The sequence below is a fragment of the Botryllus schlosseri genome, chromosome 14 (assembly GCF_051294905.1).
Source record: "Botryllus schlosseri isolate E-star chromosome 14, Bs_hap1, whole genome shotgun sequence".
Classification (NCBI taxonomy): domain Eukaryota; kingdom Metazoa; phylum Chordata; class Ascidiacea; order Stolidobranchia; family Styelidae; genus Botryllus; species Botryllus schlosseri.
The window spans coordinates 1,643,706-1,656,161 of record NC_137249.1 but is presented as its reverse complement, the minus strand read 5'-3'; the positions used below and the strand labels follow the sequence as shown (position 1 = coordinate 1,656,161).

The window sequence follows — 12,456 nt, the reverse complement described above, 5'->3', positions numbered from 1 at the left end:
GTTAATACAAATTATGTTTATCAATGTCGACTACGGGCGGCTTTGATGACTCGCATGCTTTATCCTCGAAATCAATCAACACACGAAAAATATACAATTGGTGCCAACTGTTATAAAAATAATAATAATAATATTATAAATAATAAATAAACAAATATGTAGTGCTCCAAATCAAGTTGAAATATCGGTCTACAGCCGCATCATTAATTGCTTGACATATAACATCGCTGGTGAGTGAGGATGACCGCTAATCACGTGCATTGATTGCATTATTGTATAAATTAGGATTTCTAAACGTATGATGTAACATTTTAAAGCACACATCCGCTAACAAACGAGATTTCAACTAGAATGTGAACTTTAATTGCTACGGAATACTTTGCTATATATTGGCTTTACTTTGAATTTGGATCACACAGGCTACGACGTACGTAGGTTACGTAATCACTGTGCAAAGGGCTGTTCAAAAATAACTTTTTTTTTCCGGATTCCAGCCATTCAGTGATTAAATTGTCAGGTTACCTTAAAAAACACTGCACACCAAATTTGGTTCAATTCTAACAAATATAGGGCTCCGCGGATCCAATTAAAATTTTTAATTTATACAGGAAAATTGAAAAAAAAATTTTCAAATGTTTTTGTCAACCCAATGAAATTGTTGAGCTGTCTTCAGAGACGATGCAAAAAAATTTGACTCAATTCGGACTAGTAGAAGTGGAGTTATTGGAGTTTTCCGTTGATAATTCTCCAATTATCATTGATTGGTGGATAATCCGAGAATTATCAAAGAAAAACTCAAATAACTCCGCTTCTACTGGTGGGAATTGACTCAAATTTCATTTGCATGGTCTTTGAAGACATCTCAACATTTTCATGGGGTTGAGAGCAAAATTTGATTTTTTTTTTAATTTCACGTAGTAAATTAAAAATTTTAATTGGCTCTGCGGACGCTTAGACATGTTCGAATTGAACCAAATTTGGTGTGCAGCCTTTGTTGTGGCAACCTGACAATTTAATCAGTGAATGGCTGGAATCAGGAACAAAAAGTTATTTTTCAACAACCCTACTGTGCATAAATAAACCACACTTCAGAGTAAATGCATTTCCGATTCAGTTTACACCGCATATATAGTTTTTGTCCACGCATTACCATTAATAAATATATTTCAAAGTCTAAATTCCAGGGAACTTTTTGCTGGACGCACAATGCCCAAGTCTGCTTTTAGCATTCAGTCAATGTGCTAATCAGGAAAATATAATGGCTGTAACGTGGGGCTATACGCGAGCCTATAGCAATCTATTATGCGCATTAGCTAAATGAATTGTTCCGGTAATGTATTAATAGCATGATATCTGACAGTGATAAGTGCTAATTGCGTAATCCGGTATGAGAAACGCATTCTATTTTCATAATCACTGCAGTGCAATCATATTGAAGTCGAGATTTGATCATATGAATCTAAGAAAGTGTGTTGACAATTTCCTATAGCCAATCAGCAGGATGTCAGCAGGAATATGCATTAGACGGGTTAAATCATGTTTTCTAAAATATGTAAACAGTTATAGTAATAACTGCTGTTAAGTTATATGACAAGTCGCTTGCACGCCGTCCCGTGTAGGCCTGGCACGGCGTAATGAGGGAAGTAAATATATCCTTGAAAGTTTCGAGAAATGAACTGTATCATGATTAATCATGATAAAATAGTCAATCCACTAAGATTTTTTTATCAGCTTAAAGCGATTATAAGCGAATATAAATTCTTTTCGCTCTGGTATCGCAAGTTTGAACGAACATTACTTGTTTTATAAACATATTTCTTTATTTCTCGTTTCCGTAATCGTGTTGAGTGAACATATGGGTACTGCTGACTGCCAACATTCTTTGGGTATAATAACTTTGTTAATCTGACAATAAACGGTACAATGACAGATTTTGGAATGTTCTGTAAACACGAAAATCGTTGTGTGATGCTGTTAGGCTAAATTTAGTATCTGTATATTCGTAACAGTTAGCATACTTTATTCTAGTGCCCCAGTGTACTGTCACGAATATGCGCAATTGCTCAATGCTCATTCAATGCCGATAGCATACCATTTCTGATATCATGACCTACTGTAGGCCTATCCCCAAGGCCAATTCATAGCACGACTTGTAATGTTCACTGACATGGGATATAGCTTGATTGTAACTATATACGCAACCACACTAAGTTCTAAATGCTACTTCACAAAATGTGTGTATGTATATGTATGTACGCCTATGTAAGGATATGTTGTGTGGTGGGTATGCAGGGCCGTAACTGCCGCACCCCAAACCCCCAATTGGGGGGGGGCGAGCTCGAAGGGGCCCAAAATTATTTCCTGAATTAGAATAAATTATAGAGTATTTTTTGAAAATTTGTGCAACTTTTTCAAAAATTTTTCGCGCAGGGCGCGATTTCAAGTTGCCAAATTTCTTTATTTTGGGTACTTTTCCCCCAAGAAAAAATACGCAACATTTATAGAAATGGGCATATGAGCGTTGGCCATTACCGCGCCACGACGAACCAAGACGTATAAAATCTTAGACCATGCAATATGCGACTCCAAGGAGTGTGCCAGAATGATCGGCAGCGAGAAAACTTCTGCCGAAAGGACTGCCCTTATACTGACCTAAAACTTCGTTATATATACAAATTACACATAGGTTTGATTGTCCATAGGCGCCTGAATGACTGGCGCCGAATGTCTCGGCAACCTGAACCTTAGAAGACAAATAACTTCCCGCACAGAAAAATTATATGGCAATGAAGAAATACCAATTGGAAATCGTGTGTACTTTTAGTTTAGTACGTTTGGGCGATTCTATATTTTTTGATATAGCAGACAGGAGGTCACGAAATAACATCATGTAACCAAGTCATACCAACGGGTACGCCCGCCCGAATATGTTTAATTATTATTTACGGGCTCTACAGTTTCGAAGACACCTCACTAAGCTATACCGGTAAATATGAGTAGAGAGGACAAGAAATTTATAGCAATATATATGCAATTCCCGATCTTATTGACCGATTTATCATGAATTATCGAAAATTTTCGCGCATGGCGCTGGCTCACGAAACGGTACCACTATAACTTCGTGGTAAAAGTGAACAACGTGATGACGGGGGACGGTTTATCACCTAATGGAATCCCATGACTCAAGTTTTTTTGGGGCCTGACGAAGTGCTGTTTTGTTCCTGTCAACGGGTATACACCCGGAGATGTTTAACTATTATTGAGGGTTCCTACCTTTTCAAACACACCTCACTCAGCTCTAACGGTAAATCAGATTACGTGAGCAGAGAGAGGGTAAAAATTAATAGCAATATTAATTCGCGCTTCGCGCGGTCAGCCGAGTAAAGCTGACACACTAAACGGACACCCAATGTAGGTGTCAGGTAGTGGTAAACAGCGTAGAGCCTGAGGGGGGTCCAAGTTAGGTTTATCACCCCAACGTTTTGGGGGGGGGCCTGACGAAGTGCTGTTACGGCCCTGTGTGTATGTGTGTGTGTGTGTGTGTGTGTGTGTGTGTGTGTGTGTGTGTGTGTGTGTGAGCTATCGGTACGTACAATGTACAATTCTACATGCATAAGGTAAGGCGTCCCTACATATAAGCAGGGATTAACATGTTCTTATATAAGTAGGTAATAATGTTAGAATCGAAAATGTCCTCTTTTTTTGGCAATTCGTCCTCCTTTATAGCTTTGATAGTTAGGAGATTGGGCAATGTGCGGGCACGACCAAAAACGACTGAAATACACGAAAAAAACGTTTTTCGACGGCAGCGACGGCAAGAGCGGGTCTTTCGGGGAAAATGACCTTTTTTAGTCAACACAACAGTACTCCCAGTAAACATTTTCGAATTACCCGTTTTCTCGTCCGAATTTTGAGGTTTTTTTTGTAAAAAAAGTGTCCTCTTTTGCCGAATCTGAAAATATGGTAACCCTAGAATTGCGGGTAATCTAATTCTAATCTAATTTCTAAAATGTTTCTATGCTCTCATTTTAATTCCAAGTTAATTTTTGGTGGTCAAGAAAATGCTACAGGAGAACTTGTAGCCTATAGTGCAAAACGTGCCAAGCTCGTTGTACAGACGATTTCCGATATCATGCTTAGATAGCGTGATGGCGAAGCGCCCGACTTTTTGATCGGCGGGTCGTCGGTTCGATCCCCGTTCCGGTCGGACCAAAGACCTATGGTTAGTAACACTGGTATCCATGACTTCTCCGCTTGGTGCTCAGCATTATCGGGACAGCATGGAGGGTGTGCAAGGCTTCAAAAGCTGCGATATCTGAACCTTCCTTGTCCAGCGGCAAATGCAGATCGTGTGCATATGTCTATCATGAGACGAGGTGTATGACGCAAAAAAATCAAGGAAAAACAATACAACGTCCTATTTCTGCGTATGAAAATAACCTGATATGAATTGAACTTGATTTTTGTTGTATTTTCTTTCTAATTCGGAATGTAATTCAGTTTCGAAGTTTTTTCGAATTCACTAATTCAAATCCACTTTCGCAAAAATGAACTCATTTTACTCAAATTCGGAACAACTGAAATTTTTCTATTATACAACGAAAATCCTGTTGTTTCAGTACAGCGATGTCGTTGAATACGTGGAACCCTGTTTCGACGGTACCTTGGTGCGCGCGGATGGTGGCAACAAGGGGGTGAGTTATTTTTATGTCGATATGTCACTCATCGCACAACTCATGGAGATATATGTCTCGGGGTCGCCATGGAAAAATATAAATTCAAAAGTCATTAAAGCAGCGACGGTAGGGATGTTCGAATATAACTATTTTTTCTTCAGATTCCGGGGATTCACTGATTATATTTTGGTAGGTTGCCTAAAAAACGCTACACACCTAATTTGGCTTGGCTAATTTGGAGTTTAAAAATTTTGAATTTAATAGGCCACTTTTTTCTTCAAATTTTACTGTCTGCCCCATGAAATTGTTGACGATGCAAAACAAATTTGAAGCAATTCCAACCGGTAGAAGTGAAGATATTTGAGTTTTTCAATCATAATTCTGGGATTATCCACCGGCAATGCTATTTTTGCAAATCCTAAATTCCCAACTGTAGTAACGTTGCTTCTACCGGTCGGAAGTGAGCAAAAATTGTTATGCATCGTTCCTCTTGACGACTTAACAATTTCATGGCGTTTACAGTATAATTTGAAGAAAAAAAGTCAATGTTATTTATAATAAATTTAAAATATACGAACTCTTGTTGCTTCACATCAACCAGTTGGAATCAAGCCAGACTTGGTGTGTAGCGTTTTTTTAGGCAACCTATCGATTTAATCAGTGAATCCACGAAATCCGAAAAAACTTGTTCTCGTCGCAGAATGCACAAGTTCTTATAATTGGGACTGGCCATTAATTTTGTAAATCCATCGGCGCCGTGTGAACCCTCTTTCGAAAACCACTGCATTTAAAGTGAATGGAGGTATTTCAGTTGTAACATCGATTGTGGGACTCTGTATCCGAGTATTTCTACTTTTCAAGAGTAGGCCTACACTCAAGTAGGATTTTCAATACTTACTCAAGTAGTTATGATTTTGGACTCCTTCTACTTAGACTTTTGAATTTTCTGTTTTTTTTTTATGCAAAGCTATAGGCCTAGAATTCCTACGTTTTTACTTACTTGCAAATTACAACTTCTACTTCTACTGAATAGAATTTCTACATCTACTCGAGTATCAACGATGAATACTTTGACCATCTCTTCTTCTAGCTATGCCAGCATAGATTCGTGATTTCGGATCTGGCATTTTAAATTGCGTGTTTGCTAAGGTTACCATAGTATGTGCACCTTTTTAAAGATATCAAAAATATCCTCCTTTTTCGCAATTTGTCGTCTTTTATGAGAACCAGGCGATCACACAGAGACAACTAAAAATGCCAAAATACACTTGAAATCTGGATTCGGACGGCACGGTTGATTAAAAAAAAGGTCAACACTACCTAACTCATAATACGTGGGGCGGGTCATTCGGGAGTAGAATCGGAAAAATGACCTTTTCATTTTTAGTCAACACATCAATGGTAGCAGTAAAATTTCCGAATTACCAGTAATGATCAATGTTTATTCGTCTTTGGTGATTTATAAAAAGTGTCTTCCTTTTTTCAGATCTCAAAATCTGGTAACCCAAATGTTTCCATTAACAGAAATTGATGGAGTCTCTCAGGCATATCCAGCCGAAATCAGTTGCTGATTTGAGCTCGGCCCTCGAAGCCGCATTTAATCTCACGCTAAAAGTAAGTATGCCGTATGCCGTATATTCTTAGGAAGTTGCTGGCAAAATACACGCATCCTTAGTATCCTGGTATTTTTAATCACTCGTCGTTTTTCTGCCTCCGTAAGGCAGACTTGGCCAACTATCGATAATTCTAGTTGTGTAATTAGGCTAATTTTGCGAAATGCCGGCAATCAAATTCCAAATTAACTTGTTAACAGTTTCTATGCTTTCATATTAATTCTAATCTAATCTCTGGTTTTCCTGAAAATGACACAAGAGAACTGTATCGTGCGGAACGAGCCAGGTTTGGTGTACAGATATTTGCCCTTCTGGTGGCGCTTGTGAGAACAAACTATGTTTGGATAATGGATATGAATTGAACTTGATTTTTGTAGTATTTCTAATTTGGAATTGGGGTCAATTTCACGATTTTGCGAACTCAGTAGTTTCAAATCTATTCTGATTTGGAAGAAACTGTGTTGCTATAATTCTAATTCTAATCTAATTAGGACAATATGAGAATTTTCGGGTCATCTAACCGTGCTGTAAAAGGATATAAATGTTTGAAAACTAATGATTAAATAACATTCTTCATTGTAATACGTGTTGCTGATATAGTAGGGCCAAGCTAGCAGCTGAGGGTTTCGCGGTTTTGGTAATTCGATGTTCAACGTGCTAGTTGCTGACTGTAATGTACTGTAATGACTTTATTCATGCGAACATAACAAAAGGTCCTGGCGCGCAGGGCAACAGAAAACGAATGACTATCGTCGTTTACTCAACGCAGTACCACACAATTCAGTAATTGTAATCAAGTAATAATAATGTCCAATCACGATACACATATTAGTTACCTGTGGCGATTGTCAGCCGAAAATATTCGGTACATTTCGATATGAATATACTATTCAATTGGATGTTCCGTCCGTCGGTTTTGTTCAGTTTCATTCTACGAACTCTGGCAGCGGCTGTTACTCTTCTGTCGTGATAATAACAGACGGCGCAACTTACGATTATCAAGATCTAATGGACAGATACAACAATCTCACAGATCGACAGGTTAGAGTTGCACACAGGCAAAGCTTGTGTACGTTTGCGACTATGTGCCAGAGCACTGATGCATTTTTACCTACTTGCTCAAATACTTTCGTTTTTAGACTACTCCCGCTTGTTCTTGAACAGTGTTTTGGGCAAAACTCCTTGCATTTTGCAAAGTATAAAATATTGTGTGGGCTTACGCAATGATATAAATACCATTGGCATACGTTTGCATCACTTTTATGATTGAAGTGTTTGGTCGTATATGTGTGTGCGTATGTGTCAGTGTGTGTATATATGTGTGTGTGCGTGTGTGTGTGTTTGTGTGTATGTGTCAGTGCGTGTATTTGTGTATTTGTGTGTGTGTGTTGGTGTGTGTGTGCTTGCCTCGGTGTATGTATATGTGTATGTATGTGTGTGTGTGTCTGTGTGTGTGTGTGTGTGTGTGTGTGTGTGTGTGTGTGTGTGTGTCTGTATTTGTGTTTTTATATTATATGTGTATGTATGTATGTGTGTACTGTGTGTACGTATTTGTGTGTGAGTGTGTGTGTGTGTGTGTGTGTGTGTGTGTGTGTGTGTGTGTGTGTGTGTGTGTGTGTGTGTGTGTGTGTGTGTGTGCTTGCAGCGTTGTGTGTAAAGGAACGTATTGATCACGTTGATCCCAATCAGACATGGGGTAATCGCGATTAGTAATCGTAATCGATTACGGCGATTACAGCATTTTCAAGTATTCGTAATCGCAATCGATTACATTTGGAAAAATTACAAAGTAATCCTAATCGACTACTTCCTATATTTAATCGATTTCTTTGTGAAAGAGCGATTACTTTTTATTTGTACAAGGACTATGACATAAACTGAACATTCGTGAACAAGGAAGAGATATATACCAGGTTAGTGATAGCACAAACGGCTGATTTTCAAACGCCACTGCTAATTATTACGTGAGAAGCATCAGCTTTGCGGGCTCGACAACGAAGCATTAACAATCAACAGCCGCTGATATATATATCATAATCGAGCCGTTCTTTGCCATCTCTCGTAACGGCAGCTTACATCATCTGTATCAAGTTGAAGGCCGAATTTTATGTTATCTTTCTCTGCTCTGTACTTGAAACGGGGGCCAATCGTTATTACACAGCAATTCTTTACCCAACATTTGGACCTGCCGCCATAGCCATCCGCTTATATACCACGTTAGTGTGGGTTGTGGCGAGAATCAGGACCAAAACAGCAATTCGTCCCCACTCTAAATGTTGGTCTTGGGCCCCCATGGGGTAGCCAATTTTCAAGTTGAAGACTGAATTTCGTCAATTATATTGGCAATCGCATTATATTATATTACTACATATTTAATCCTCTCTCAGCCCCCGATTGTCAGATTTACATGTGGAGCTGGGGGCACGTAATTCACAATTATAACATCTGGTATGCTATTATAATTACTTTATTGTATGTTGTTAATTCGTGACCTACGGTCTGTTATATAATCAAGAGATATTGTAGTCGCCCAAACGTATAGCAGACTAAAAAAGTTTCGTGAGACGCAAACACAAATTGTCATGTCCCATGTCTTCGGTGGGTGCCCTAGGTGGCATTTGCATTGTAGGCTCAGATTGAAAGGACAGGACAGGACTATCAGTATATAGAATGTAAACATGGAATGGCAACGACCGATTTTGCAGCTTCGCCGAAGCTGTATTCATAATTGTTTTTGCGTAAGTGACTGTAGGATTTCTGGCAATCCAAAAGTTATCATCCAGAGCGCAGCATTTACTGAATCTGGTCTTGATCGAAAGCTACTGTTGCACTGATTCCAAAAGTATAAATTAAAATATGGTCAGGCTCCAAACTTTGACGAAAAATCGCCCTCAACATCTGAAACGTGCATTGTTCAGAGCAATCGGATAATCGTAAAACAATGACCTGTTGCGGCTCTCCGATTGTTTGGACTATGCCGATATTTCAGACTTGAAGGGCGGATTCTTTGTGATTCAGTGCCCGATGATATTTAAATTTATATTTTCGAAACCGGAGCGACAGTAGCTTTCGATCAAGACCAGATTCAGTAAATTCTGCGCTCTGGAAGATAACTTTTGGATTGCCGGAAATCCTACAGTCGCTTACGCAAAAACAGTTATGAATACAGCCTCAGCGAAGCAGAACGAAGCTGCAAAATCGGTCGTTGCCATTCCATGTTTACATTCAAGACTATTAGTCAACCTAAGTTTCGGTCAAGGTCTTTCTTTAGTAGCACACTTCGTGGAGTCGCATGTTGGCCGAAACTGCATAAGTCATTTAGTGTGTCGTGGCGCGGAATTGACCAGCACCGAAATGCCTATTTCTCTAAATTGTGCATGCTTTTTTTCTTGAGAGGGAGAGCTATGCATTTCAAAATCAAGCTATCTAGAGACTTTGAAATCGCGAAGCTCGAAAAAAATTTTCAAGTTTATTAAATCTCTCGAAAATTTATGTCAGTTTACGAAATACTTTTGAGTTCCCTTCGAGCTCGCTCGCCACCCTATTGGGGAGTTTGCGGTGCGGCAGTTACGGACCTGACAAGAATACAAATCATTGGTTGCGTTAAATCGTCCCCTATTAAGTTGGGGAATGTGTACATTATGACGTAACAAGCATACGACACATCATTTATGAAGAAAGTTGTTATCTCACTATGCGTTTTCATCTCAATCCTCATATTGTATTCCGAAATATCTTCTAAGATTAGTTCTAAGATGCAAAATAAATGTAATCGTGAGTAATCGTGATTACTTTTCCAGTGTAATCGTAATCGTAATCGACTACTTCCTGATTTTGCTGTAATCTTAATCGTAATCGTAATCGCGTGATTCAGAAGTAATCGTAATCGCAATCGATTACATTCATAAAGTAATCACCCCATGTCTGATCCCAATGCTCGCATTAACTATTTTCAAAACTCCCAGATTCGTGTATTCTCTTACCTGGTCGGGTCCGACACGTCGTACATGGAGAGTGTAAGGGACATCGCATGCAACAACGACGGCTTTTTTCAGCAAGTTCTCAGCAGAAACGACATCAAAGAAAAAGTTTTGGTAAATTTCTCATCATTTTACGGCATTTCGACTGTATATTAGTTGGGAACGGGTGAATCAATATAGGATGATCAAAATTCTTGTGGGCCATCGGTATTTTAAGTTACATTGATGTCATTTGCAGGGATGAGAAAGTTTTTGCAATCAATTTAAGGAGGGCACAGTTGCTGCGCTGCAATTTTTTGACCTCTAACATTGCGTATCATCCACAGCGTATAATTTGCATACTTGCACCATAGTGTAGGGTTTTAGTCAGACTTGTACAAACTGACCTAGTAAGCTTACGGTCAAACTATTTTAGTAGATGTAGTTTTAGTTCTAGTTGTGCATTTAAAACAAATTCTGTTGCCGAACAACAAGAAAACACATGTTGTGATTCCGGTGTTCTGTTGTGTGATCTTCTTGCAGCCATTGCTAGCTCAGATTCATCGCTACGAACAGTGGCGGATAGCCATGGGCTGCGTTTTGGAGGTCGAGAGCCCTCCCATTTCATGTTTAGTTCACGTGGAAAGCCCGTCGATTCCGATATAATAAAGATGAATCAGTTGCTTCGGAATTGAATCTATGGTTCGTTGTGTTTTAGTTTGTTAGTTGCGGATTTTTAAAGAAAGTACTTCTAGAACTAGTTCTAGTTTCACATTTTCCATTCACATAATCCAGTAATTGGAACAAGTCTGGTTGAAATTAAGGCAGAGGCCTTTTCTGGTACCTGCACGTATCTCCCGGTACACATGAGCCACACCGATACCAGCGGTTCACAGACTGTGTTTGTTGATGGCGTCCTTTGAACACTTATCAATACAACACAAAAACTCAAAAATACGAATTTATTCCGTCATAAAGAAATGTAGGCTATCGAATCAAGTTAATTATTATGTGGTGATACGGTGCTGCAAGGTGTTTGGAATCAGGTTCGTGTGTCGTCAAAGCAATTATTTCAAGTGCTGATGAGCATGTCAGGAAGATTTCAGCTCTGCAATCTTATTACTCCGTAAAAACGTTTATGTGAACATGATTCGAGAGTTCAATTGCAAAGTTTCAACCCTGTAGTGCCACCTTCCTCTAAATTTTACATGTGTTAGCTAAACCATAAGGACAGAAACAACGCGGAAACAATACGCTTATTGTTAGTACATGATAGAATGCATCAATTTATAATCAGGTTGAACTTCTCTAGAAAAATGCTGAAATGCATGTGCAATTATTAAAGATCCGCAGTTTGAACATACCTGATATATACTTTATTTGGTGTGTGATGAACTTAAATATGGGTTTCTTCATTCGCGCAGCGTTACTTGACCGTCATGAATCGACCGCAAGCAATTCAAGAAGATCACCATACGGCGTGGACGAAACCGTATTACGATCAGACGTATCTAGATTACGTAAGACTGACACAGTTTACTAATCTTGTAATGTTTCGATGCGACGGACAGACAGACAAACAAACAGGAGTTTATGTCCAAAAATGAGAGAAAATAATCTGATGAAATGGTAGACGGAGTTGTATTGGGTTTTGTTTCGTTGAATTGTACGTTGTAAATGAACTGAAAATTTGGTACATACCTTGTAAATTTAGTCAGTGCAAAGTGTATGACACAAGGATAAACTGAATCATTCATAAAAGTATGATAAAGAAATGTAGTAACAATTTCATTTTGTAACTCCCAAATACAAGGATATTTTGTTTCTATTTTGACCATAAAGCTATAAAATTGATTTATTCTCATTTCAAATGGAGTAAAAGGCTACTTCCCCGATTTGGACTCGACACAACATCAACCAACAATCACGATAGAAGCATTGTGAAAACTCCAATCTTGTGTGATTAAATTGTGTTATGGGCAGAATTTTAATTCTAATCTAATATCTGGTTTTCTTGGAAATGCTAAAAGACAACTGTATAGTGCGAAACGAGCTAAGCTTGGTGCACGGACATGAGAATGAAATCTGATTTGATATAAATTACGAAGTGAACTTCTTTTTTTTTCTAATTCATTTTCTTTTGTCGTTTTTGCGAGTTCAGTAATTCTAATTCTAATTTGGAAAACCTTAAAATTTTCTAGTCGTAAA

At 38.6% G+C, this 12,456-nt stretch overlaps 1 protein-coding gene across 2 annotated transcripts in view; it reads left to right on the top strand.

Moving 5' to 3' along the window:
* The window catches only part of LOC145455540 (voltage-dependent calcium channel subunit alpha-2/delta-3-like), an 84,664-nt gene that overhangs the window by 57,495 nt on the left and 14,713 nt on the right, over positions 1-12,456 (top strand). For both annotated transcript variants that reach the window (XM_080333520.1, XM_080333521.1), the window contains exons 8-12: positions 4,620-4,694; positions 6,201-6,290; positions 7,214-7,330; positions 10,255-10,383; positions 11,673-11,768. In XM_080333520.1, the coding sequence (XP_080189646.1) occupies positions 4,620-4,694; positions 6,201-6,290; positions 7,214-7,330; positions 10,255-10,383; positions 11,673-11,768 (507 nt within the window). The remainder of the gene's footprint in view (positions 1-4,619; positions 4,695-6,200; positions 6,291-7,213; positions 7,331-10,254; positions 10,384-11,672; positions 11,769-12,456) is intronic.